This window comes from Rhea americana, unplaced genomic scaffold, assembly GCF_003343005.1.
Source record: "Rhea americana isolate MKP2758 unplaced genomic scaffold, rheAme1 scaffold_60, whole genome shotgun sequence".
In the NCBI taxonomy this organism is placed as follows: Eukaryota; Metazoa; Chordata; class Aves; order Rheiformes; family Rheidae; genus Rhea; species Rhea americana.
This window is the reverse complement of record NW_028186757.1, coordinates 2,359,872-2,387,407: the sequence shown is the minus strand read 5'-3', so window position 1 is coordinate 2,387,407 and position 27,536 is coordinate 2,359,872. Positions and strand designations below refer to the sequence as shown.

Below are 27,536 nucleotides of genomic sequence, written 5' to 3'. Positions count from 1 at the left end.
ACCCTTTAATCTTGTGGAAAAAAGTGGAATATATTCCACTTATCCTATGAAATTCTACTACTGCGAGCAGTTGTGGTCTGTAGCAGCACAGTATGAGAGCATTCCTGCAGTGCTTGACATATTTCTTTGTTGCAGCCAAAGGATAATATAGTTTCACTAGCTGTATAGGCCGATACAGGATTCTTTGTGGAAGAAGTGTCTTTTGATGACTACTTGTACACATTACTGTATAAAGCTTCTTGGCCCATCATGCTGGAGAGCAGTCAAAGGAACTTTATCATGGATTCTTAACATAATTAAGAAGCACTTATTGCTCTACTTTTCTTTACTGTGGGGCATAACATTTTTGGATTCAGGTACTTTGCACCCAACACTTGAGTCCTGTCTAGATTTAGAAATATGTGCATCTTCTATAGACTAGTCTTGTGCACATTGGTATGCGTGAGATTTAAAGGACATATTTAGCAGAATCTTTTTACAATTCTATTTTGAGTAGCAACTTCTGTTGCTATGCTGCTGTTACCTTGGTTGCTAGGAATCTCACAGTGTTCTAAAAAGCAGTTACTTTAGCATAAAATTGACAACTATATCAGATTTTTTWAAAAAAATTTGATTCTGAAATATTTACCTTCTGACAGTCCTCAAATTGGCAGACCATGTGTCACATTGTGATTTTTTTGGCTGGAACAGTATGAAATGAAATAAAATTTTAAAAATTGTTCTTGGTAGATATTTTTTRTTTCATTTGTTCAAGTAATTTTCATTGTTCTTTTATGCCAGCCTACCACTTGGATCTTTCTAAGTTCCTGTGCATCTCTGTAAAATAAAAGGGTATTGATTCAAAAAGAAGCTACATTTCTGGGAGGTTCCAGTTAAGTTTGTAGCATTATCATGTCAGAACAATGCAAGTACTCCATTTGGTTTATAGAAATCTGCTTCATAGAATAGAAACAGTTGGCCCAGAACAGACAAAAGAGATTTGTGAGACTTAGTTTATTTGATCATGATCTTTTGTTTCACAAACTAACAAACACAGAATTTTTGCGAGGTTCTCATGCTTTTTTCCTTTTTTAGCTGCAGCATATGGTGCTGATAAGCTCTGGCCAAATTTTGTCATATGTATTAATGAGGATTTGGGAAGGTCTTTGGGAGAAGATTTATGAAAGTGTACAAAATATTAAAAAGTTTTATGGAAATGGATGGTAATGGATATTGTCATCAACAACACTGGAAAAATGTTAGAAAATGATTGAAGGCTATTAATGCTAGACCAGATATTTAAGCTGGGTTGAACAATAGACCATACTCACAGACAAATGCTCAGAACAGTCACTGTTGTAAATCAGAAAATAGAAGATGGATTACAGGTGCTTTTGCCACCGTGATTCTCTGAAAGTGTTTTTTGTAATCTGTGGGAACTTGAGCAGGCTTTTCCTTCTGTATTTGTGGCAACTGAAGACAGTTAATCCAGAGAAGGCCTGACTGTAGGCATATAAATAAGTGTAATTGTGCTTATGAATTAATCCACAAATGTTTCTAGCATAAAATGTCCTGTGTTGACTTCAGATGTAGCACTCCTTCCTATGTAACTAAAAAGCATAAAATTAGTGACAATATCTTTTGAGTGAGCAAGACCGTGCATTTTTTGGCTAGAAGAGACAGATCAATTGTTTACTGCTTCTGTCTGTAGAACACACATCTCCAAACTAAGAATGAAAAGTACCAAGAAGTGGTGACAACTCCTCTTATCTTCATTTGCTATCCACTTTGGCATTGTTCATAGCGCTCCAAACATCAAGTTACTAGCCCTTTTCATATTGCTAAGAACTTCCTTTCTGTCCTTCTGGTTTGCCCATCCTACTGGTACAGGGCAGATAAGGACAGATCTCTAGCTATCCGAATAGAAACTGTCTTAACCAGTTATGAGCAGAATAGTAATGCCATTTTGTGGAAAATGTSAAAATCTGCTTTTGGCACACAATTGGAACAGATATTTTAGAAACTTCCTAAAATGGTATGGATTTTTTTTCCCAAAGGAGTGGGGTTGTTTTGATGATAATGAAGCAAAATTCTGCTCACTTAGGAAGTTAGGAAGTGCGAATTTGGGAGCCAAGCCCCTGCAGCTCCCAAAGCCAGTTGATTTCCAGACTGCATGACTCTGGAGCCAGCTGGCTTTAGTTATGTCAGCAAGGTGACAAGAAGGCAGGATTCCGGTACGAACTGAAGTCTCACACTATGTGGAAAATTTTGATTTGGAAAAAATAATTGTCATAAAAAATTCTGACCAGACAGCTATAGCTGTCTGCTTATCTGGAATTGGGAGATGTTTGTGAAGACAGGAAAATGAGAAATGAACCCAAATAAAACCAAAGCTAGTTTGGGGTTTAATAGGAGACAGATCCATGGAATATTTAGTCTTGTCAAAGTTTTTTAAGACATAAAGACATTTTTTCAAATTTTCTGGGATTTTCGTGATGATATCTCAGATTATATACTGATAAAATATATGAGAATCTTAAATTTTATTGAAAAATGAAGTGAGTGATCTAATTTTTGAGATTTAGACAATAATAYGGAATAATATGAATCCTAACATCTWTAAAAAATAGAAGACAAAAACAGTGTTGTCTACCCCCAAAAAACTATTTTTCTGTCATGACTGTTGAAAAAGGAGGCTCTAAAATGGAACTTTGGGAACTTGTACAACTTAGTAATACTGAATGGCTGTGTTTCAAGGTAAGATGCTGATACCCTTCTTGTGAAGAAGGAGCAGAAAGGCTTGAATTTCATAAACGTTATTTTTATATATAATAAAATAATGCTTTCTGTCCTCAGTGCTTGAATGCCTAAGATAAATTACTGTTGGCAGACTACTTAAGTGGTGTTTATGAGTTTCCTTGTTCTTTTTCAGTTTCTAATTATTTCGAATAATTCAGTCATCTGTAATTTCAGTTGGCTTCTGACAAAAGGATATGTATCCGTCACTTAAGGTAGTCTCCTTGACAACGAGAGATCTAGTTTTAAAGAGACAAACAATTTCACCTTACCCGTTTGAATAGCTAGAATTTATACAGCCATCTGCCTTCCTATTTCTCTGTTTTCAATGATCCATTTGGATGAAGATTTGTTTCCAAGTATTGCTCAAGAACTTGAGCTATTGACTTTAATTTCTTCCCTTTTCACTTTTCATCCGTTTGCCTCATTTTATTAAGGTCATATGCTTTATTGTATGCTTTATACACAGCGGGAGACATTCAGTAAAATAGTCTCATTTTTCGTTAATTATTTTCATTCTATTTTTTTCAACTTTTTTCCTACAGTTCTTTTCCCATTATGAAGACAAAAGGGAGCTTGACTTTTATAGTGTTAGTTTGAAAATGTTGAATGTGGTTTTTTTTTTTATTTATTTATTTATTAGGGACTGGATCTCTTCCTATTCTTTACAACATGTCATAAATCTAAATCACCTCCTTAAAAAAGAAGGCTTCTTTATTAGGAGTCTGTAAAATCAATTGGCTATTTCTAGTTTATGAAGAATATCCTGTTGGATACACTTCAGTGCTGTTGAACTGGCATTCTTAAGGGAAGATGAACAAGGCTTCTGAACCTCAGATTTCTCTGAGATTTGGATGGGTTTTGCTTAAATATAACTCTTTCTCCTTTCTGTTTCCTTCCTAACTCAGTTTCTTAACAGTCAGGTATGCTGTTTTGTAGCTCTGTTACTTGAAATTCGGAGTAGCTCGTAAAATTAATTAATGCAAGTTACCTTTCTTTGTTAGACATGTATAAATAGTGAAAGAATAAACAKGTATTTTATTCAGTAGTGGGGTACACCTCAAAAAAACTCCAACTTAAGAAACTATCTTTGCAGTCTTGCAAGCAAATAGACAAAGATTTGTTAAGAAGTGAAAGAGTAACGATGCTGTTAGATCAATCAATAATACTTCTCTTCCTTTCCCTCCCATAGCCTGGAATATTGCAGAAGTTATCTGTTCATTCTGAAAGAATGCTGCAGAACTAGAGGAACTTGTAGGGATTATGACTGCATGATGGGAGAGAGTCAGAGTGTGAGAGATTGAAAAGATCAGGACTGTCTACTTCAGAGATGAAAGATAGAAGGGAATATAAAGTAATGAATAATATTGAGTAGACAGGCCAAAGCTTTTCTTATCATTGTATTTCAGGATTAGAACAYGAGGACATTCATTGAAAACTGATAATAAACTATGTTAAGTTTAGCTGTGGGGTTTGTTTTTCAGTGACACTGTAGAATTACTACTCTAGGAAGGCACTGCAGTCGAGAATTTAGCATGTTCAGGGGGGCTGGGCTTTATAGCAGTTTTACTGAAATGTAGTAAGGTAGGTAAAATACCATTTTTCTAGCTACCAGGAATCTTTCGTGATTATAGTGATGGCATTACAGGAAGTTTTAYTATCAAGTTTACCTGTCATATGTATTCTTGGACTTCTATCTGAAGAGTGTTTTGCTGCCTGTTTCAAGGAACAGGGTACTGAATGAAATGGATGACAGGAATTATCATACTGTGTTAGATTTATCTTCTTATGCTCTCTAATCTTTGTTTCAGTCCCTCGTGCTTTGCAGAACTAATCTACTGAAAAATTAGACTTCTTGTTCTGGAAGACTTCAGCATTTTTTAACTTTCAACAGTTTGTGTCAAACATAGAGAACTATAGTAGCCTAATGTAGTGCCAGAAAAACTTATAGAAAAATACTTATTTTGAATATGTTTGATAACTCTTATTCTAATTCTGAATTCTTAAATTCCTCTAAGCAAATTCTTAAATTCTCGGTATGAACTGCCCATTTGATTTCTGTTAAGCATAACTGAAGGGGGGGGGGAAGACCAGTTAACTGGATGGGGCTACTATTTAAGCAGTTGAATAGTTTAAAAAAAAAAAAAAAAAAAAAAAAAAAAAAAAAAAAAAAAAAAAAAAAAGGAAGAAAGAAGACAACCAAATAAATGAAGGACAGCTTAATAAATATATGCTATATGTTGAAAGAAAACATCTGGTTCTACAGTCAAATCACTAAATTGTGTCAGGTGGTTATTCTGAGGCATTAAAAAAAATCTGTACAAAAATTACACAACTTCTACAGCTTGTGGAGCTTGTGATAAGTAGTATTTTTCTGACCTTGGGGAAGTTCCAAGAGATGCAATAGGATCCAAACCTGTTGCTCAGTTTTTTGATTTGACCTGCATTAGATTGTGAAACTGCTGTTTAGTTCTAATGAATCAAACATTGTTTATGTTGCACTGCAAGTTTAAAACATGCTTGTTAAGAACTTATAGGGCATATTCTTTCTCTGACATCTTTTTGATGTAGTCATGTATACTTTTGAATACAAAGCTAGCAAGAAATGAATTAAGTTATTGTCAAGGATAGGTACTGAACTAAAGTGATAATGAAAATGTTTAATTGCTATAACTTRGAGTATAATGTGTTTTAGTATTTACATTATTTTAAGGAATCTTTGAATATAAAAGTTGTTTGTGGGACAAAGCTTTAACTTATATAAAATGTTTTAAATTAAAGTATTGCTTCTGGATGTAATAAACAGCATGCATATTGAATCAAATTCTTCTATTTTTTCTGTATTGTTTTAATGCTTTTTTGGGGAGGGTAACACGCAGTGCTGTGTATTAGAGTACTTTTTTTCCTCTCCAAACAGAACAGCACTTTTCTGATGTCGTGCTTAGTGAAGAATACCTCAATCTTGGTGTAGAGCAGGTGTGCAGTCTGATATCCAGCGACAAACTTACGATTGTCTCAGAAGAGAAGGTAAGATCATCTGTTATCACAGTATTCTTTTTACCCTTTTGGATGAGGGAGAATAAAGGCTTATTCTTACTGCTCTTGTATACTTGTTTGGATCAATCCTTTGCTTACTCAGTGAAATTAAACCTATATTATGCTCATATTTAAAGATTTTTTCCCAAAAGTGTTGTGAATTTGATGCTGAAAATTAATCTTCGCTCTTAGGAATTCTAAAACTGTTTAAATCATTTAATCCATAGTTCTTTGAAAAAAATGAAAGCTTTTTTAAAACTTTTTTTTTTTCCATCTTGTAGAAACTTTGAGCCTAAGAACTATCTGCTTAAACTGCAATGAGCAAAGCCATGTTGCTATTCCCTTAATACCTTGAACATCTAGGTCTCTGACTTTAATACTTACTATACTGTTTCTGTGGAGTATAATTAAAGTTTTAATGCCCTGTAGAAGCAATGAACTGTGTGCAGTAGAGGAGAAACAAGGCTTAATATTGCTTCTTGTAGTAAGACATAACGATGTTATCTGAATGATGACAGAGCAGGTCCATTCTCAGGAATAGGAAAGAAAAAAATGAGGGTTGTAAACTGGATTTTCAGTATTAATTTTTTCAACGCATTTTGCAAGTGTAGTGCAGTTATCCTTGAAACATGAGTAGAGGAAGGATACCAAAAAAGACTGGCTAATGCATCTTTGAAATTTTATATTGAATAAACATGAAAATAATGGGAGCTGTAACTACTGTACTCCTTTTCTATGATAGGAATTTTAGTCTAATCAGAAGTTGGTTTTGGAGGCACACTGACACTCTCATACTCATGAATTTGTAAGCCAAGGGACTTGCATTTGTTTGTTTTCTGGAAGGTATTTGAAGCAGTGATAGCGTGGGTAAACCATGACAAAGATGTAAGGCAGGAGCTAATGGCACGCCTGATGGAGCATGTTCGGCTGCCTTTGCTTTCCCGGGAATATTTAGTTCAGGTAAGCCAAAAGGAATACTCATTCTTCTGCACATGGACACTTCTTTCCTTTTATTTGTTTTAATGCTAAATGAGTAATTTTAAAGACAGTATAAGATAGTGTATTACTGATAATAGAAATAAAAACGTAAAGACCTGCCTTTTACCACCACCACATGCTTACATGCTCATACACTCACTCAAGTGAGGGATAGCATAAGGGGATAGCACATAGGAGTAATTTGTCTGTTTGGCAGATTAATTGTCATCCCATGCCAGTAATTTGAAATTATTTAATTTGCTGAAATCAGGTTAGTTTTCATTTGTAATGTGATTTCTGATACAGTACTTCTTTTCGTAAGTGAATATTAAATTCCAGAATTTTATTTTAAATATATCCATTATTTAGGTTGGTTAAAAATTACTGACAAAGGAAGCCTGGAAGCATATTTCTTTATCTGGTTCAGATATGCTGTATTTTTTTCAAATTTTGTAAGATCATTTTGAATGTGTTGATGTCAGGTTAAATACTAATGTTAATAGTGAAATATTTTCAATGTTTAGTAGTGTTGTAGCATGTTAGAAATTTTACCTTTCATGATATGAATTTYCTCCACTTTTGTGTTTCTAGTTGTTGTGGGATTTTATTGTTGTAGAGTGATATACTGGTTTGTGAAATTCGCCCCCMCACACACACACCCCATTTTAAGTGCTATGTGCTTTCAGTATTTGAAAAGTTGAGAAATGTGTATGGCTGTGAGGAAAGTGATTTACCATTGCCTAAAACTTTTTTTTTGTAGATTCTAGAGAATCTACATCTCCTGATTCATTTTTTTTTTTAATGATTGTATGTTGCCATCACATAATTTTGTGTCTAACTATGGTTGAACTATGATCTAAATGATCTGCATTTGTTCCTATGATGCAGACTTWCTGCACTTTAAGTTGTGATTTGTATTTTACTTCCTTAACATGCTCAGATCTTGTCAAACTTCTATTAATAAACAGAGAGTTGAGGAGGAAATATTGGTTAAGAACAGCAGTGCTTGTAAAGATTACCTCATTGAAGCTATGAAGTATCACTTGCTGCCAACTGAGCAACGAGCATTGATGAAAAGCACTCGAACAAAACTGAGAACGCCTGCTAGCCTTCCAAAAGTAAGACTGTTATTTTTCCACTCTGCTTATTTCTTCAAACTCAATTTTATTTAATAGATTTGATGAGAACATGACTATCAGTTGGTATGTTCCAGTAAAAAAATTTCTGCAAGAGTTATTCCTCATAAGCAGATGTAGCAAGTGATTGAGTTTTAGATCAGTATTATGCTTTGATATGGAAATTATCTAGGCTGAGTTCTTCAGCATTTGAGGAGAACTCTGGATTGATGGTATAGGAACTAGTCAGATGAACCATTCCTTTGACTTCAGTGGATTTTAGCACATTTCTTTCAAAGGAGCCAACTAAAGCTGTTCTATGATGGACATTTATAGCTCCATTGAGTTTTACAGATGATGAGTTCTTGTATGCGAGGTCAGAGATGGAGACACAACAGAATCTGCCTCATTCATGGGAGCTCTATCTAAATGCTAATTATCTCCTGCTTCTCTGCTTCAGATATTCCCACTGGACACAATGTTTTCAAATTGCGTATTTAAAGAAAATAGTTTTGGCTAGCTTGCAAGATCCACATTGCATATTTAGGAGAATCATCCTTTAATTATTTCTTGTACGGAAGCTTCCTTTATTTTTAGCACTTCTTTCATCTTTCAGGTGCTCTCATATATGCAAGTAATTAATGCATGTTACTACCTCCCTTCTAGTTGATGATGGTAGTTGGAGGACAGGCACCAAAAGCTATTCGCAGCGTAGAATGCTATGACTTTAAAGAAGAGCGTTGGCATCAGGTGGCTGAATTGCCTTCCAGAAGATGTAGAGCGGGTAAATGACTAATATTTTGTTGCAGTTTGTAATGCTGCAGAATTTAGGTGTCTGTCTAAAGCATCCTATATTCTTTGGAATAGTACTTAAGAGACCTATCCTGAAAAGGGCTAAATCTTGACTTTAGTGAGTGTTGTGTGTTGATCATCCTGAAAATTCTAATTACTTGCTAATCTGGGACTATACAAGTTTGATAATTTGATTTTAATTTGTCCTTCAGTTTTTAATCTGTAAAATAAACTGCTTCATTACATCACATGGATACAGAGGATAAATTAATATGTTGATGCATTACAATGATGAGCATTGTTTTATTAAAAATAACTTATCATTAAATGATAGAAGAATTTGAAGAAGTGATCAGTTGATACTAAAAATGTGAACATGTTATCTTAAAACAACTGAGATCTAAGCAAGAAATTTAGCAAGCCTAATTTTCAGAAGTGTAAACTATTAGTAGCAAGAAGTATCAAAACTTTTAGTGTTTAATCTGAATGAAGTATGGCTCTAGGACACTGTTAAAAGCCTGATAGTGTACTGAGCACTCTAAATTGTGTCAAATATTTGCATAGTTAGCACAGTATGGAATAAAATAATTGACAGAGAAGACAACACTCAGCTCTTCTCCTCATTTCCCCTGCTCTAGGAATGGTGTACATGGGAGGCATGGTTTATGCTGTTGGCGGTTTCAATGGTTCTTTGAGAGTTCGCACGGTAGATTCCTACGATCCAGTGAAGGACCAGTGGACGAGTGTTGCTAATATGCAAGACAGGAGAAGCACACTGGGAGCTGCTGTATTAAATGGACTTCTTTATGCTGTGGGAGGATTTGATGGAAGTACAGGTATTTTTCTGCCTTTACACGCTGCTGAACTGATTTGTTTTGACTGATGTAGACGTAATTGTATCAAATTTGAATTTCACTTTCCTTGTAGTTGTGATGAAATGAAGCAGGAGGACAGCCTGCATCTTRTGGCATGAAACAGGCTTTTAATGATCACCACCCTCTGCCTGGTACAGAACAGTGCACTGTTCCCTCAGTTGTTAAAGTTTAGGCCTAATGACTGTTGAATCTTTGACAGGTTTCCTTTCAGTACTCCTTCTGTATTCCAAGTCCTTAACTTTATGGACAACATGAGCAGAGAAATAATATGGCATCTATTTGTGTATGGAATCTACATCTGCATTTTTCTGTAGGGTAAATGAGTATAAACAGCATTGCTTGAATTGTKGGAAGGCTTTGGACATGTGCAGCTCATTCTCATCACAGATGCATTAAACCATTTGTGGAGAGAATCCTTTTCCTTAAGAGTTATTTCTGATGAACATGTGTAGAGAGCACTGGGTGACTTAATTAAAAAGAAGAAATCTAGGGAAGAATTTTTGAGTTCCACAAAAGGGGTTACTCAGTTGCCTAGKTTCAAATACCAAGAATGTGATGACAGTAATTGGCTGTCTAAATAACATCACTTGTACCTTTTGCGTAATAATGAACAGTTCTTAAAATGAAATAATAATTTGAGTTTTGAGATACAATGAATAATTTCTGAAAGGTAGGCAGTGTATTGCTCCTAGATTTGTAGAGAAAATAATGCCCTATTGTTTTAATAGGTTTATCATCTGTCGAAGTTTACAACTTAAAGACTAATGAGTGGTTTCACGTAGCTCCAATGAACACAAGAAGAAGTAGTGTTGGTGTAGGTGTTGTTGGAGGTAAGTTCTTTTGCTATCTGCAAAGTTAGTTCTGCTTATGTGACTTTGGACATTCCTAGGAGCTTACATTCGAAATCAACACAATATTTATATGCTGAAAGATTTTTTTTTTCCTGCATATATACTTAGGAACCAGAACTACTTACCAAATTGGATCATCTAAGAGGACTAGTTTCGGCAAAAGTGATGTGATTGTAAATAACAACAAAAASAACAACAACAAAAAAAGATTTTCATTTCAGAAATGTTAGGAGATGTATAAGGAGTTAAAAAAAAAAAAAATCCAGAAATGGATTAAAACAGTATTTGCAAAACTAAACCCCAAATACATTCCATTTTCAAAAATAAAAACCCTTTGGGATTGAGCAGTTTGATTCAAAGTCATTGTTAAATTTTTTGGTTCAGTTACTGAAATGAAGAAATAAATTTTTGCATGATACTCATGCATGTATCTTAGTGTGCTTCATATTCACTAACAATAATACAAATATAGTCCAAAAGGCTCTGAATTTAATCTCTGGTAGTGTCTAAAACTGAGGTGGAATAGAACAAGATCAAAAGGATTTATTAGTAAAACTTTCAGTCAGTAATAAATGAGATGGAAGAAAAAGAGGGTGAAATGTAACCTTCACCCTACTTTCTATATACATGTTAGAAAAAAATACCTTAGATTTAGGTTTTTGCTCAACCTTATAATTCAAATGTTATGAACAAAACATAATTTTTCTGCTTCTTTTTGGCTAGCTTTAGCATACTTGCTTTCCATATTTCTTTTATTACTGTGCTAAAGTATTCACTTTCTATAATGTAAGATTGATTATGCATTAAACTGATTATCCTTCACCACTGGCATAACTGTTAGCAGAAATTGCTTTTGCTTTAGTTTTTTTAATGAAAGTATAAATTGTTTTCTGTAATAGCAGTTCTTTATTTTAAATGCTGAGAGCATCTCAGCTTACATTTGTACCCTGCCCATTGAAAGCTACATAAAAAGTTACCTAAAAATGTAGACCTGTCCAGAATGTCTATTCGTTAGGAACTGCTTGAAGACGACTATGAATTGTTCACAACCCAGCTGTGTTGGAGGGGCATCTTTTAGTACTCTTTGCTGAGCAAGCTGCAGGCAAAGGTACATGTGGTCACTGTATATGTCAGTGGCAGTATTGGGGCTCAGRCACAGGCTTATATGGAAGTCAGAGCTTCAACGCTGACTCCAGTGCACCTGGGGCAAACTGAAGAAAAGCTCCCTAAGTATGTACATACTTAGCTTCCCTAAGTATGTAATTAATGTATGCCAACAAAGCTAGAGTGCTTGGTTACAGAAGTGATAGCATTATAAATCAGTCTTCAGTGATGTAGCACTGAACTATAATCAACTCTTCTTAAATGTGGCTGGTTTTCCCAGTTACATGTTGAGGGTGATCTTAAGCATGGTGCTGTGAAATTTGCAGGCTTCCAAGGACAATTTGGTGGTTAATAGCTTTGTTGTTGCTTGCACAGTGTGGATCTGGGCTGGCTCCCAGGTCTTGAAACAGCTTTAGGCGTGCCTTTAATCTGCACAGGAACCTCTGCTGTTTCTATTCTGAAAGCATACACCAAGTGCATAAAAGTAGTTTCCATCTGAATTTTTTGATATTTCTAAGAAGCCTRTTAACTTGCTTCCAATGGGGGACAGTTTGCCTTTTGACAATTCTTAATTTAAAATKGGGGTGAAGTACCTTTGTATTTCAGATAGGCAATTCAAAATCTTTTGATTCACATTGTTCAGTTAGGTACTGGCTGCCTCTATCTCCCCAAAATGGCAAGATCTACAGGGCAGTATTTTAAACTGTTTGAAAAATAGAAACCTGCAATATAGAAACCCGCAATAACTGATTGACAACAGATGCTGATTAGTWGCTAATTTGGAGAGTGACATTTCTCCCTCTGCATGTGTAACAACATAGCCTRTGTGCTTCAGAAACTTGTGCATTTCTGGTGGTTGCTTTTCTAGGTAAGCTGTATGCTGTCGGTGGCTACGATGGGGCGTCGCGTCAGTGCCTTAGTTCAGTAGAGTGCTATGATGCTAATACGAATGAGTGGAGCTATGTTGCAGAAATGAGCACTAGGCGGAGTGGAGCAGGTGAGTGAACAAGAATCAATGCTCATAGTTAAGACTGAAACAAATTTGTGATTTTAAAACCTACTAAAAAATTACAGAAGGTAAGCTAACTTCTGAGCCTAAAGGAATGTTAGTCTTAGATGGCAGATGTATTGCAGGTTATAAATACAGAAATGTCCTACAGGGTAAGATTCAGTCTGTAAAGAGTAAGCATCCTTCCTTTGCTTTTTGTACTTTTCATACTCCCTTCTCTTCCCTGAGCTTCTGATATTCTGATGTTTAATACAGATTAATATATGCAGCTTGTGACAATTAATGTAGTGTCAGCTCAGTATTGAAATGACTATCAAAATCTTCACGTCCAAGGTGAAAAAATGTCATTTCTTCAAAAACATCTCTCTGCCAGTGTACGGCTACTTTTTCTAATAGTTTTTTCAGGTCAGCTTGCATGTGAACTGTAACTAAATTTCCACGTCTTTGGAGGACTTGTTCTGCATTCTGGGTTTACTGTAGGAAATTGTCCTTGATCATTCTTAATTTTGTGTAGTTGGTTCTATCCTACTATTTCCACTTAAGCAACCTTTGTTTCATCTTCAGTAATTCTTCTCATCACGATACTTACATCCTTTGGGTATTTTAGGCTAATACATGTTATTCTCTCTTTATTATTTAGTCAAGATACATCCATTTATTTCTTCATAATCTTAAAAATCCCTTTTTAATTTTTTCTTAGTATTTTTTTTCTTCTTGAAACTGAGTGTCTATTTTTCTTTAATAACATCAAACGTGCCTGTGGTATTCTGTTCTTGTTTAATCAAATGATGCTTCCACAGCTCCAAAATGACTTTAGCATTTTCACTATCTATTTATATTATGGACTCAAGTCTCGTTTACTGTTCACTGTCCTCTATTTGTCTTTTGGTGTTTCAGGTTTTTTCAACTTGCTGAAGTTTTTTTTCTTTCTCTAGATGCGTTCACATGGACTTTTTCAAGTCAAATTGCATGATATTATTTTTCTGCCTTTATTTCTTACCTGTTTAGGTCCCTTTTTGACATGTACTCAATGGTGCTTTTCAGCAACACCCTTCAAATACCTACTAGTGATTGCAATAATGTGCTTCATAATTGGAAGAGATGTTGCTACAAATAAAACTCAGTGGATTTCTAGTATGCTCAGTAGATGATTAACAGTTATCCCAACTTTTCATCTTGCCTTCCATTATTCTCTATTAATTCTGAACAGTTTTTAATCTATGTAGTGATGGTTGACTTCAGTCCAAATTAATTATTTCAACAGACATTTTTTTAAATCATTACTAAAATTAAAATACTTGATCTGTAATATTTCCATTATACCCATACAAAACAGTAAGTTGATTTGTCTCGTATTACTGGAAGTAATATTTTGGTTGCATTTTTAAAATAGAACTGTAAAGTTATTAAAGGAAATATAGTAGAGTGTATTTAACATAGTTGTCTTGTGAAACTTTTGCTTATTTAGTTTGTGTATCTTGGAAGGAAATGCTGGGTTAAAAACTGGCCAGAATTACAGTGAGGGTACTGTTAAATACTCTGGCTAATATAAGGATTTTTTGAGTAAAGCATTTATATAAAACAAGCAGATTATTTGAATCATTGTGAAGACAAATAACATTGGGCTGTGACAAAGCTTCATTTTTCAAACTGCCAGTACATCCATTTTATCTGAGTGTTTAAAAAAAAAATGTTCTTGCATACTGCCTTTGTCGCTTTAGCCCATTCATATGCTAAATATTTTCAGATTCTTTTTGATGTTGAAATACTTTTACAAGACTGAAATTTAGTGCTTTAGGTACACTAACTATTAGAATCTTCCTGCTCCTCTTATCCCTTTCATTGCYCTAGAGTTCAGGACCTTTTTTGTTTGCTCAAGTCTCTGCTGCCTTTGTACTGTCCTCTGTTTAAAAAAATAAAAAAATAAATAGAGAGGGAGAGAAGGGAAAAAGGTAAATATAGTTAGGTTTTTTTCTGATTCATTTAACAGAGTAAACAAAATCAACATTCTTCAGTGCCACTCTGTTAAATATGTGGGAAATTACATTTGTATGTGGGGGAGGAGTGGATGATAATGTTAAAATCATGACTGATTTGAGCTTGGCTGTAGTGGCCAAAATCCAAAACCATCAGAAGTGTTTCAATTGGCAATCAGTTCTAGTGTTGTTATAGGTACTAACCAAGAGAATTGTGTTCCTGTGTTAAACCTATGGATCTCTGGTCATTGCAAGGAACTTAAGCCCATCTTTTCTGTTCTACTGCTTCAGCTTCATCTAAAAGCAACTTCAGAGGTTAACCCTCAGTTATTCTTCTTTAGTACTAACACCTTCTCAGTTTATCRGTATGGGGACAGATCTGTTTTCAGCAAGATATTGGGATGAGGAACTTCAAATCCAGATATAGGCCATCTGGGAGGGATGAGAGATGTAAGACAGGGTCCTGGAAATGAGCAGGGAAGAAAAATAACAAAGGAGAATTCAGAAGACGGCAACAAGAAGATACAGATGGAAGAAGCAAGAAATAAGGTAGGACTTGGATACTGGGTGTGGGCTTAAGGGAAACTGAAGTACCAAGAGGAACAGAGGACATCACTAAAAATAAGGAGCTATCAAATAGAAGATGGCAATGTAGCAAGAGGGAAAAAATGATATACACTAAATAGGAAAGCTGGAAACAATAGAGGAAGATGAGGTGGGGGGGATAAAGCAACAATAAAGCACATTCTTTACTAACCTGTTTGTTTTATAGCATATTACACAAACTAAAAGCTGGAATCCTTCCAGTTCTGTGATRTTTAATGTTACAAAAGACAAATGTTATATTATTCTGTCTAATAAAATGATATCAGAGTGGGAGAAAGAAAAGCTGTTACATTATACTGTGACATGATAGCAAAAAATAATAGCAATCCAAAAGGAATTAACTGGAAGGGATATGGGGAGATACAGTAATGTAGTAGATAGTAGATGATAAAGCATTAGGTAGCATAATTTATAAATCAGTGTTATATTAAGAAGAATTTTGTTAGACTTGCACCATTTAACTTTGTTTCATTCCCCTCTTACTTTAATTATTAAAATCYGTCTTTTTAATAAGAAAATTTATTTATTTCAGTAGAGGTCATTTCTCTTCCCATATATGACTAGTCCTTGCACACAATCTTACTGATAGGTTTTCAAAGCTCTTTCAGCTGGTATTTAAGTTCTGTTTTTTCTTTTTTTATTTTTACCTGGCACTTTTTCTCTGAAGAGCTAATCTTTTGTATTCCCATTTGCTTTTTCACTTGCTCTTTATTAAAGATTTTAAACTGTGCCCTTTCCATGGAACCCTTTAAGAACTGTATTACCAATGCTATATATCATACTTTGAGTTTCATAATCTTAATTATGACATATATTAGATCTCCCAATGTACTTTCATTGCTCCTGCCCATTACTTAMTATTTTAATGCCAAAAAATGCATTTCTGAAATCTATTATGCTTGGATTGKCATACCACTTATAAAGTGATGAATAAATAAACAGGCTTTCCTTTCTGGTTTCCCTGTTACCATCTTTTCAATATGTTCTACCCAACTAGCAAATAAATCCAGACTAGTTTTACTTTGTTTCTTCATCCATGCTTTATAGATTGATTAACTTTACTGTAAAGTAAGAGAGACCCCAGAAATAGTCAAACTTTTCAGCACCTTTTGGATATTTTGATAACTGGAGCTTGGTTCAAGGAATTTTGGTGTTCTCCTCTAATCCTGGAGAAGATAGGTACTCACTGAAATTTTTTATTTTTAGTTCATACAAGTTTACCAGGTATTCCAACACTTTAATGTAAACACTCCTATTGTATAATGTCTGCCCATTCTGCTTTTTCCCTTTCTACTCTTTTACTTTCTAAAAATTCACTTATGCTTTATCCTCACATCAGATTTCTGTTATGCTGGCTGAGCATACTGTGTCATTTACTGTCACTTCTAATTAGTCCTAAATTTCAACAATCCTCATTTTCCTGCATATCATTCTTTTTTGTCAAAATTTTCTAAATCTTCCGTGGCAGAACAGCTCTGGTCTTTGTATGCTGTGATACAGGAAGTCCTGCAAGGCATTTTAGCAGTGTCTTGCTTTAGTTGCTGTCATTTTACTTTAATGCATTTGACCCAGATATCTTCTGAAATAGTTCCTAATATTGACTGGATGGAGGATTTATGTTAGTAGACATGTTATTTATTATTTCTCCCTTWTATCAGTCATAACATTCTCTAGTTAATTGTGAGTATTTTCATATATTCACAGGTGTTGGTGTGTTAAACAATTTATTGTATGCAGTAGGTGGTCATGATGGTCCTTTGGTAAGAAAAAGCGTTGAAGTGTATGACCCTGCTGCTAGTACATGGAAGCAAGTTGCAGATATGAACATGTGCAGAAGGAATGCGGGTATGTACTCAGTTACTTTAAAACACTGATAATATAATTTGGTACAAATGTATTCCTTCTTAAATATTTATGCTTCTTTGATGTTACAGAATAGAAAACATTCATAGTGTGACCAAGCGACTTGTAAATTTTCAGGATTTCCTGTCTTTTTTTAGGCGTTTGTGCTGTAAATGGTCTTTTGTATGTGGTTGGAGGAGATGATGGTTCCTGTAATTTATCAACAGTGGAATATTATAATCCAACAACTGATAAATGGACAGTTGTGTCATCTTGTATGAGTACAGGAAGAAGCTATGCAGGTAATGTGGTTAATTATTTTTAATAGACTTTTTTCAGTAAACAGTAAATAGGATAGGATAAGAAATTCGGCAAAGCATTTGGACAAAGTACTGTCCAAGTTAAAACCTGTAAAGATTCTAGAATGATATGAAAAATGTAATGGTTCACTTTGATTTTAAACAATTATTCACTAAAAAATAAAAGATGGTATTAAACTCTGCTCAAGGATGATTTAGCATTTAAGTGATGAATGTGAAAGAAAATTCTATTATGACTAGCCTTTTTTAACAATAGATTTATAATGTGTCTCAATCTGTGGGAATTCAGTTTTGAACTTTTTAAATGGATTCAATATTTAGAAAACCAGAAATGATTGGAGGTTCTTTTCCTTTGATAAATGCACTTACTGAAATGAGTTATTTAAGTGATGATATAGGTTTATTTCACTGATAAGAAAAATTAAAGCAAACTTTTGAATAATTGCTAATTTCTTCAAATCACAGAAACTTTCAGAATTTTAGTGACTCAGCTAATCTTCCCTCAGAAATAAATTTGAGAAAATATCAACACTGCACAGTATCTCAGTTTTATGCTGGTTGAAAATTATATTAAATCTTTTCATATTTTGATAATTTTTCTGAAAAGATATGTAAAGATTTATGCCTTTTTTTCCTCACTTCAGGTGTAACAGTTATTGACAAACCATTATGATCTGTAAAGAGATTTTTCAACTTGAATATGCACTAGAAGCAGTCTTCAACAAGTATATTTGAAGTGACTGAGTACAAAAGCACTTCTCTACTTGTAGCTGCACCTTGAGTCACAGTGGAAGATGTGACTGTCTACAATTACAGATGACAGATGATGAAGATTACTCTAGGTAGAAGCAATGTGTAGGATTATTCTGCAGTTAAGCAGGAGATGATTGAATTTTCAAAGGCTAGTGGACCGTTTTTTTATTGTGAGGTCTTCAAACAAAAAAAAGCCACTTTCATAAGGACCAACTCATGTCAGTCATGACTGAGAAATGGATTGTCAGTGAAGAATGGTGTGTATTCTGGTGAAAGTAAATTTTTGTCTTATTTTTTCCAGAGACTAATAAATATATTTAAAGAAATGAGCTGTCAGTCTTCATAGTAGGTGTTTAATCCCACCTCAGTAATTCAAGCTGGCATGGGGTAAATTTGTTTGCTTTTATAAAACTTTTGTTACATAACTATAATATGGGCATATGTATGTGTGCATAAGTTGCTTTTCATCAAAATTCTTCAAAATCTGATTTTACTATTTATAATTTGGCACAGTACTTTGAATATGCCAGTACTATGTTGTAAAACAGAGTTGTATTTTTTGATATTTAACAATGCTTAACACTACTAATTTTCACTAAACAAGATTGGAGATGGTGTAATGCTCCTTGAACAGGTGTAATTTCAAGATCTTTTTAATAAAAATGTTGTCTGTACTTACTTATTTATGATTTTTTTTTCTGTTTAATCTTGGTCATGTTTAGATGTTACTCCTTTCTTACCTTTTTATCCAAAAGGTAATTTGGCATGAAAATAACTGAAAATTTGTTATGAATGTATGCATGGTATTAAGGTCTACTCGTGTGTAACTTTAGCTGCTATTAGCTAATATCTGAATATACTGTATGGGGCCATGTTTGTAGTGCAGCTCATTTTTATTTGTTCTAGGATGGCCTCCTTTTTACATGACCAAAGTTATTGTCATATTTGAGACTTTCTTTAAATAAAAGTTTGTATATTGTTTCGTAATGCCAACAAAATTGCTTAAAACTTGTGTTTCTGCATGCAAGTCTCATAGGTAATCTGATGTCAGTGAAGAGTTTTTTTGGAGGGGAATGGTGTTTTAAAGAGCTGAATGCAAGTGAGTTAAAGAGAATTATTATTCAAGTGTAAGAATTAGTAATATAAGTATTACTAGTTTGCTGCTGGTTTGTTTTTGAAAGCTTTGGTCTTTAGTTATGGTAGTGGCCACATTTAATTTCCTGGGGGGGAGGGAGGCAATCCGAGCTGTAAATTTTAATATTAGAGCTACGARTAACAGTGTTGTTCTTGACAATGTTGGGAGAGATGCTAACGTTAAATGAATGSTAGCGTTCAGCTGCTGGTGTGGTATGACGCGTTGTGAGTTTAGGCAGTAGGTTTCGTTTCAAACAGAAATCTTGGTTTCGCTCTGCAGTTTTACCTGTGTGGTACCAAACAAGGGGCTGCCCCGACGCACCTCGGCCCTTCAGTTTCAAATGCGCCCAACGGTAACCCGCGCGAGGGCGGCGGCGGCAGGAGCTGCCGCGTGACTTCGAGCTCTGACGGTCGGTTCACGCGCGAAGCCCGGGGAAGCGTGGGTGTGGGAGGCTCGCACCCTCCCTTCTGCCCGGTCACCGCCCGAGCCGGCGGCTTTCGGCAGCGGCTGCTTTCGGTGCCCTGTGAAACCGCCCAGCTGCTGCCAGCGGTGCCCGGCAGGGGGGGGGGGGGGGGGGGGGGAAGCCGCCGCCATGGCAACCGAGCGGGGTGGTGGGCGAGGGCCGCGCGCTCTTCCTCAGCGCCCCGCCCCCTCCCGTCTGCCCACCTGAGCAACCGCTCTCCTCCTCATCACCTCTTTGACGTCACCCGGCCGCCCTCCCGCCTCATTGGGCGCGCGCCGAGGTCTCACTATGCTCACTCCACCCCTTCAGCCAATCGGTGCCCGGCAGGGGTAGCCCCGTCCCGGCCCTCCGCACGCCTGACTCTCCGCCGCTGATGCCAGCGAGCCAATGGGCGCCGCGGCGGCGGTTGCTGCGCGGCCAATGGGAGGGCGCCCTTGAGGAGCCGGCGGTGCTAGCGGCGGTTATTGCTGCGCYGGGCGCCGTTGGTGGCGCCACTGCCCGGGCCGGGGCCGCTGCCGAGGTGAGAGGGAGCTGGGGGGCGGCGGCCCGGGGCCCCGCCGCGGCGGGCGAGGGCGGGGAGCGCCGCGCCGTTGCCGGGCCGCGCTCTCTTCCGCGTCGGCCTCAGCGCGCGGCTCTCGCTTCTTAGGGGGGGCCGCGGGCGGCGGGAAGGCGAGCCCGGGCCTGGGGCCGCCCCTGCCGCTTGGGGAAGGGGAGTGACGAGYCTTCGCTTCGGCTCGGGAGCCCGAGCCCCAAGCTTCTTTCCTAGCTCCTCCGAAGTAGCGGCTGTTAGCGCAAGTAATGCCGCCTGCGTGCTGTTGTTCTAAAGAAAAATTATGGCTAACGTTGTTTCGTGCTGAGCTTGGCGCGTTCGCGGCGTGGGGTCTCTTTCCGAGTGCCTTGTGGTGCGGAGCGAGGCTCCCCGGCACGCGAGTTAGGCCCACGCTGGGGAGCGGGAGGCGAGACGAGCACCCGCCTCGCCCCGCTGAAGCGGGCGAAGTCCTGCGCGCCTGTGGGAGCGCTGCCTGTCGGCCGCAACCCCAGGGCTGTTCCGGGGGCTAAYGCAGTGCAAACGCGGAGCTGGTGAGCGCGGCGTTGTCTTTCACGCCGAGTCTGGCTCACAGCTGTGAAGGGAGCGAGGCTGGGTAAACAACGAGTCATGGTGCACCGTTCGATTTCCAAATCTGTTTCTAGTCCTTCTCTTCTATTACAGTATGCAACTCTTACGTAAGTGCAACTTAGAGTAAAAGTTGCTGACTGTTTCGACCTAGTTTTAAAAGTTAAGAGCCTATTGGCTCTTGAGACTTTTGTAAGCTTTGCTCTTTTACACTATTCTGTAGAAAGAGAATCTGTACTTCTCCTGCCCCAAACTAGGTAAAAGTAAGGTAGGTAATGTTTTTTGTTGTTGTTGTTGTTGTTGTTTTTTTTCAGGAGATGCAGCTTCTTACTCAAATTTTTTTTCTCAAAATTTGCAGGTTATTTATAAACAACTGTAGAAGAACTGTAACTGTGATGTTTGATGTTTGAATAATGGCAATGAACGATAGCGTTAATATCTTGAGCTCTGCTTATCTGGCAGTGGAGTATATAGACTCTTTCTTGCCTGATAATCCACTACAGCAACCATTTAAAAATGCTTGGAACTACATGCTGGATAACTACACAAAGTTCCAGATTGCAACCTGGGGATCACTTATAGTCCATGAAGCTTCATACTTCTTGCTCTGTGTACCTGGATTCGTCTTCCAGTTTATACCATACATGCAAAAATATAAAATTCAGCAGGTAAGATAAAGCCTTGAACTCCATGCTTCCTGATTTCTCTTTTAACATATGAAGCAGAGATAACTGTGGGATGTTACCTTCTGATTTAGATGAGTACACTTTCTCTCTCGCTGTGTGTGTTTTGGAAGTGACAGGACAAAATTGCAATGTGTGGGAAGAAAGGGATAGAACTGGATTTGGGGAAGCAAAGAGGGTTTTTCTTTTTCTTTTTTTTTTTTGGGGGGGGGGGAGGTGGAGGGGTTCCTGTCTGCCATGGACATAATTTAGAGAAAACAGGATGTTGGTCTTTGAATGGGTAAAGCTAAATATCCTCTAGGCAAGTATATGCATAGATGATGAAGCTCTCTGGAAGGTATAATAGAGTAAGGGTAGTTTGTCATAGAGATGGGAGTTAGTATTGTGAAAGCTCTTTCACGTGGTGCAATTACATCGTGTTGAGACTTAATAGCAAGGGTCCCTCTTAAAGTTTCTCTGTGTACACCCTCTTAAAAGGTTTTCAAAATATTTTAAAAATGGAGAAGGCCTAGGATGGGCTACTCGCTCCTAAATGGTTTTAAATATTAGTAATTGGCAAATATATATCTAGTATGCAAGGATTATTGTTTTCCCCCCATTCCTTTGTTTTTGCTTGTAATATGAATTTGAAATAAAATTAATACTAATTTCTAACATTACTACAGTAGTTGATAATATGTCTCGCTGCAAAAACTAGGTATGTGAAGAAGTAAATTGTTTTGAAAATGTTTAAATCTTCAGCTTCTGTTTGTATTTCTTTTGCTCTGGAAGTACATTTTGTGTTGTGTAGAAGAAAAGCTAAATTAGGTTTGCATTAAACTGTTAAGTCTGAAATGCTACTCTTAATTACAAATAGTGAAATAACAAGAATTATTTGGGGTGACTGATAAAGAACAACTTTAATTRGAGACCCTTTAAGTTTTGTGAAAAGTTATCTTAGAAAAATGAAAAGTTTGGGAATCTGTGATGAAACTGAGTCTAATCCCCTGCAACTTGTGTTGCCTGAGTTGATTTGTGTTATGGAAGGAGTGGCTACCAATTTTTAAAGGTGAAAGGATTAGAGAAGTACAGCATGAAACCTTTCTCAGGAAAGGAAAAGGAACCACAGACTGAAATGCATCAGCCTGTTGTGACCTGGACACTTTTGCAGTCCTGATATGTTTGGGATATTAAATTTTAAGTGTCTTTTTCCTAAGTAGTTTCTGAAGGAAATCTAAGTTTCAGAGGCAGCTTTAGAAGCTAATATCTTTCTTGGGTAAATTTCACATATTTAGGATAATTCTAAAGTATCAAACAGTCTATGATCATTTTGGGGTAGACCTAATTGCTTCCATCTTCAATGTCGTTCCCTTCTCCCCCCCACCCCACCCCAAAGAATCCTATTTAGTTTAGTTTTGGGGTTTTCTTATAAACTACAGATAGAGCAAGAAAGGACATTCTTTTCACTGTTACTTCAAAAACATCTTGAAACTTAATGGTGATAAAACTTTCTCAAGAAATGTTCTTTGTTGGAGTGGTTCATCAGCTGTTAAGAGACTTTATACCTATCAAACAGCAGAATCTTCTCCAGCAGAGTAGCGGTGTACATAAGTTGCTAAAGTCTCTAAGTTGCTGTATCATCTTAAACTGCCCACAAGGGTTTCTTTTTCAGATGCATACTAGAAGTATGTAATAGAACTGTCTCTTCCTGCTTCTTTCTAGGATAAACCAGAAACATGGGAAAAGCAGTGGAAGTGTTTCAAAACACTCCTCTTCAATCATTTTTTCATTCAGCTGCCTCTGATCTGTGGTACTTATTACTTCACAGAATATTTTAACATCCCATATGAGTGGGAAGAAATGCCTAGATGGTAGGTGGATATTTCTTATTTGTTGATATAGAATTGCATGAAATTTGAGGCAAAATACAATAACAATACAATGACAATAACAAATAGTGTCATTAATGTGCTGTAACTKGACTTTCTTGTTATGTAAGCTATTAATTTTGTGTTGATTGATACTTAACTGCTACAGGAGCTAATTAGAGCTTCCCAGAGGGTTTTTTTTTAATGATCCCAAATTCTTCAGAGGAGAGGGGGATTAGAAGATAGTTCATGGAGGCAAAGCAGAATTCATGATGGCTTGGATTAGATATTGGACTTTGTGTCTTTTTGTTTAGTTCAACGTGTTCTGATTTCCTGTAACTTCCATTAAGTGTTTCTTTCTTCCACCCTGTTGTTTTATTTCATAGCAGCAGTATGTTCCTCGGGGGAGAGAATGCACCACCTGCTTCTCATTCCTCCTTTTTGCTCTAAATTAATATGCTTTTACACAAAACTAAATCTAGCTAAAGATGCTTTGTTTTCTTTTTTTTTTTTTTTTTTTTTTGGCGACCACCGAGATCTACACTCTTTTTTTTTACGACGCTCTTCCGTTTTTTTTTTGGCTGAAGTTGTTCCTTACGGCAGTACGTCATCTTTCTCATCAGTTATTTTCTGTCTTGTTCAGGTACAGTTCTGTCTTCCCCTATCTAGGGTCTTACACTGACTACAGATTTTTAATATATACTCTGTGTGTAGTGCTGAAATTACAAATAATAATTTGTTATACCGCATGCTTACTCACTTCAGCATATGAACTGATGAGCTGATAGGTACAAAGGCCAATGTACTTGTTAGTTAATATTTTTGGTATTTTAAATAGGTAGTGCCAATGCACTGTTAAGTTAGTAATATGTGGCGTTTCCCAGATATATTGCAYCCTTGTTAGCAAAGAAACGATTCTATCTTTCAAGATTTTGCAAAGATTGAAATAGTTTATAACTAATAGTTCTTCTGCTGTTTTAAAGGTATGTTCTACTTGCACAATGTTTTGGATGCGCAGTCATTGAGGATGCCTGGCACTACTTCCTGCATAGATTATTGCATCACAAGAGAATATACAAGTACATYCATAAAGTTCACCATGAGTTTGTAGTACGTATTCCTTGAATTWTTTCAATTTGTTTTTAATGCATGCCTTTTCGTACATCTTCAAGATGATAATTGGATGCCTTCAGGATTCTTCTCCCTTTTGACAGTGGGACAGATGTCTTTTCTTGAACTCTATGACAAAAACAGTTTTTCATTTTCTTTCTGAAAACATTGTGTAGCTTTATTTCATTTAATGAGAACGAAAAATTGCACTCAAGTGTTTGGCTGAAGTTTGATCATATCCATTGAACTAGGTGAAAGCAAGCTTTGTAAAAGTATTTCTGATGTTTGTTGTTAGGGAGGGATGGTATATTTCTGGTTCCAATTTGTTGGTTCTCCACCATCTAGGGTGTTATCCAGTATCTACTGATCCCCAGAGCACTTTCTGTACAGGCTGTTCCTGAACTGCCTGCCTGTCTGTGCCGTATGCTCAGCACGTTTGATCCAAGGAGGGGTTATAGCTTGGGTATGGGCCTCTGGAAGCGCATAGCTGCTTGTGTGAGGTTGTATGAAGCACACAGTGCTATACAGAGAGATCCTGGGTAGTGCACATTTATTGCTGTTGGTGCTGACTGTGAGCACAAGGCAGTGAGCACTGCCTGGAGGTGGCACTGTTCTGAGACAGGTAGGGTCCAGCAGTGCTTGTATCCTATAGTTAGTAGAGCCGTCTTTGGACGGCACTGTTTCTGGATCACAGGAGTCGGGAGCTACTGTGTTTATATGCTACTTTGGTTCAGTTTATAAACTGTACTGTGCCCAAAATAAATTGCAGGCTACTGTGGCTAGGGCAGTTTGCATGGATTGCAGGTAATACAAAGCATAGTAATAATTAATGCATGTGTATGTTTGCAGCAGCAGCTGCTGTTTTCCTTTAGATCTTGGGAGTCCCTCAGGTCTCTAGCAGGAACAGAAGCAGCTTCTGGACATTATTCTTGTGAGAATGAGTAGCAATTCACATGGAAGTGATCTGTAGACCAATCGTTACTTTGCTAAAAACATTCTGTAATAATAAAAGGTTTAAAACCTTCCTTAAGCCAAAGTGTACTTTATTTTTTCAGAGAAACTTATATCCTTCAATAATAGCCTTAAACTAATTCTTAATTTTCTCTAAGCGTTCTACTTTTAAAAACTTCATATGGAATCTTTTTGGTAAACTAAATGTAGGAATGACTCTTTAGCGTGTGTATATGTMTAAAGGAAAGAAGATGCTTTATTTCAATCTCAATATTTTGAACAGTAAGGACTTAAAAAAAAGTCAAAGATGAAGAGTGTTTGGGGGGGATTCTTGTTTTTTTTTTTTTTTTTTTTTTTTACATTTTTTTATAAATTTCTAAGTGAATTATGACTCTGAACATTCAAGTATCCTTCCATTTTTTTTTCTCCTTCCAAGCCTAGAAATATAGCAAAGCTGGTAGGAACTTGCCAAACACTATAATATTCTTGAAATAACAGTTTGGCTTGAGGTAATGGTAAACCTAAATAATACCTTGAATTGTTGTAGTGAAGTTCTTGGAATCAGTAGTTGAACTTGGAATACTGTTTTCTGTTTTACCAATGAGGAGCTGAACACTTGTGTTAAAGGCTCTTACTCAGTCAAACAGTTTCTTTTATCCACAAGGTRTTTGTGTGTCCTGTTGCGGTATTGTGGGATGATAGGAAGAGGAAAGTTTCACAAAAAGGTGTAAAAAAATAGAAAATAGTAACTTTTTTTTTCTCACTCTTTTTGTAGTCTCCCTTTGGAATGCAAGCAGAATATGCACACCCTCTGGAAACGCTTATCCTTGGAACTGGCTTTTTTATTGGCATTGTTGTTTTCTGTAACCACGTGATTCTTCTGTGGGCATGGGTAATATGTCGCTTGATGGAAACCATTGACGTACACAGGTGAAATCTTTGTTACTTTTTAATAGCTCATTTTCTCCCCAAGTCCATTTTAAAAATAACTGGCTCTTTTTCCACTGAGCTTTCTGCTGTTTCTTTTGCATTAAAGTGCTTTTATGCATATTGTAAAGAAGTCAATGTGTATTCACTTTCTAGACTATCTTGGCACTAGCAAATCTGAATAGTAATACTGTCTTCTGTTTTGAAGTAGTGTTAATAGCAAATCTTACTGATTGAAAAGGTGTAGCTTGTCAGCTACAGTATCTTGAAGAGAGATTCCCAAATGCTAGGAATATCATTATGATGGCTGACTTGATGCTTCATGTTTGATTTTCAGTATATAAATCATTTTATGCATATTAGAATATACAATCTAACTGTTTTCAAAAAAAAAAATCAGAATGGGTTGGAGAGACTTAACTTGTCTTTGTAGTAAAAGTGCAACCTCTTTCAAATTTGTTTCTAAAATGGTAGTAAAAATTCCATTAGGCTTAGCTAGGCTCATTTGCAAATGAGCATGCTTATATTTCTTGTGTTCCGAGAGGGAAAGGTAGAGCTCATTTTCAAAATGCTAGTATCATGCTTGACTTTGTATCTGTAAATACAATATTAAGCATATATTATTGTAAGCTAATTTTCAACTTTAGTGAAACATGAGCAGCAAACCAACTCATTGTATAAATCATTGCCATTTTAGGAGTTTTTGATTGTAGATTGAGAAGTACATGCTGTAATGTATCACTAATCCTATCAAATATCCTTTGGCAATTACAATTCCAGTTTGCTGTCAGTATGAGGTGTTTATAACAAATTATGTTGCACTCTCCCCACTAGGTGGTGATAGGATGCTTTTCAGTACTACTCAGCGAGAGTTGAAAACCCTTTAAAGCAAACTGTTCTGGTTTTAATGACTTGTATTGACTGTACAATGACTTGTAACTTTTTATTTTGAATTTCAAAYATTAAACACGCATTAAAAGTAAACTGAAAATAATTAAGAATGGAAGTACTACAGGCTTGGGTCAGCATGACTTCTCCTTTCMGTCACTGAATTAAACTATTTTCTTTCTTAAAGGGAGGACTTTAACAGCCACTTGAGAAACAGCTGTAATTGAGATGCTGTTTGAGCAGCTGAGATAAAAATTTAAACTATCTTTTTAATGTCAACAAGCTATTAACATTATTTCTTCTTCGTAATATAGCCTTTGAGTCTGCTGGATCTACTAAACCAGCAGGAAGTCATCTGCTGTAGTCTTGTAGGTGTCTTGCTTAGT

The 27,536-nt window shown here is 36.5% G+C and overlaps 2 protein-coding genes across 2 annotated transcripts in view; both read left to right on the top strand.

Annotated features, from left to right (window-relative positions):
- The window catches only part of KLHL2 (kelch like family member 2), a 58,770-nt gene extending 39,751 nt beyond the window's left edge, over nt 1-19,019 (top strand). The window contains exons 6-15 of the mRNA XM_085319881.1: nt 5,693-5,802; nt 6,655-6,771; nt 7,758-7,907; nt 8,571-8,688; nt 9,335-9,532; nt 10,300-10,401; nt 12,395-12,523; nt 16,822-16,962; nt 17,118-17,261; nt 17,924-19,019. Of these exons, the coding sequence (XP_085176007.1) occupies nt 5,693-5,802; nt 6,655-6,771; nt 7,758-7,907; nt 8,571-8,688; nt 9,335-9,532; nt 10,300-10,401; nt 12,395-12,523; nt 16,822-16,962; nt 17,118-17,261; nt 17,924-17,952 (1,238 nt within the window). The 3' untranslated portion in view covers nt 17,953-19,019. The remainder of the gene's footprint in view (nt 1-5,692; nt 5,803-6,654; nt 6,772-7,757; nt 7,908-8,570; nt 8,689-9,334; nt 9,533-10,299; nt 10,402-12,394; nt 12,524-16,821; nt 16,963-17,117; nt 17,262-17,923) is intronic.
- Nucleotides 19,020-20,044: 1,025 nt separating this feature from the next.
- The window catches only part of MSMO1 (methylsterol monooxygenase 1), an 8,801-nt gene continuing 1,309 nt past the window's right edge, over nt 20,045-27,536 (top strand). The window contains exons 1-5 of the mRNA XM_085319840.1: nt 20,045-20,150; nt 21,103-21,412; nt 23,129-23,277; nt 24,258-24,384; nt 26,111-26,265. Coding sequence (XP_085175966.1) covers nt 21,158-21,412; nt 23,129-23,277; nt 24,258-24,384; nt 26,111-26,265 — 686 coding nt within the window. The 5' untranslated portion in view covers nt 20,045-20,150; nt 21,103-21,157. The remainder of the gene's footprint in view (nt 20,151-21,102; nt 21,413-23,128; nt 23,278-24,257; nt 24,385-26,110; nt 26,266-27,536) is intronic.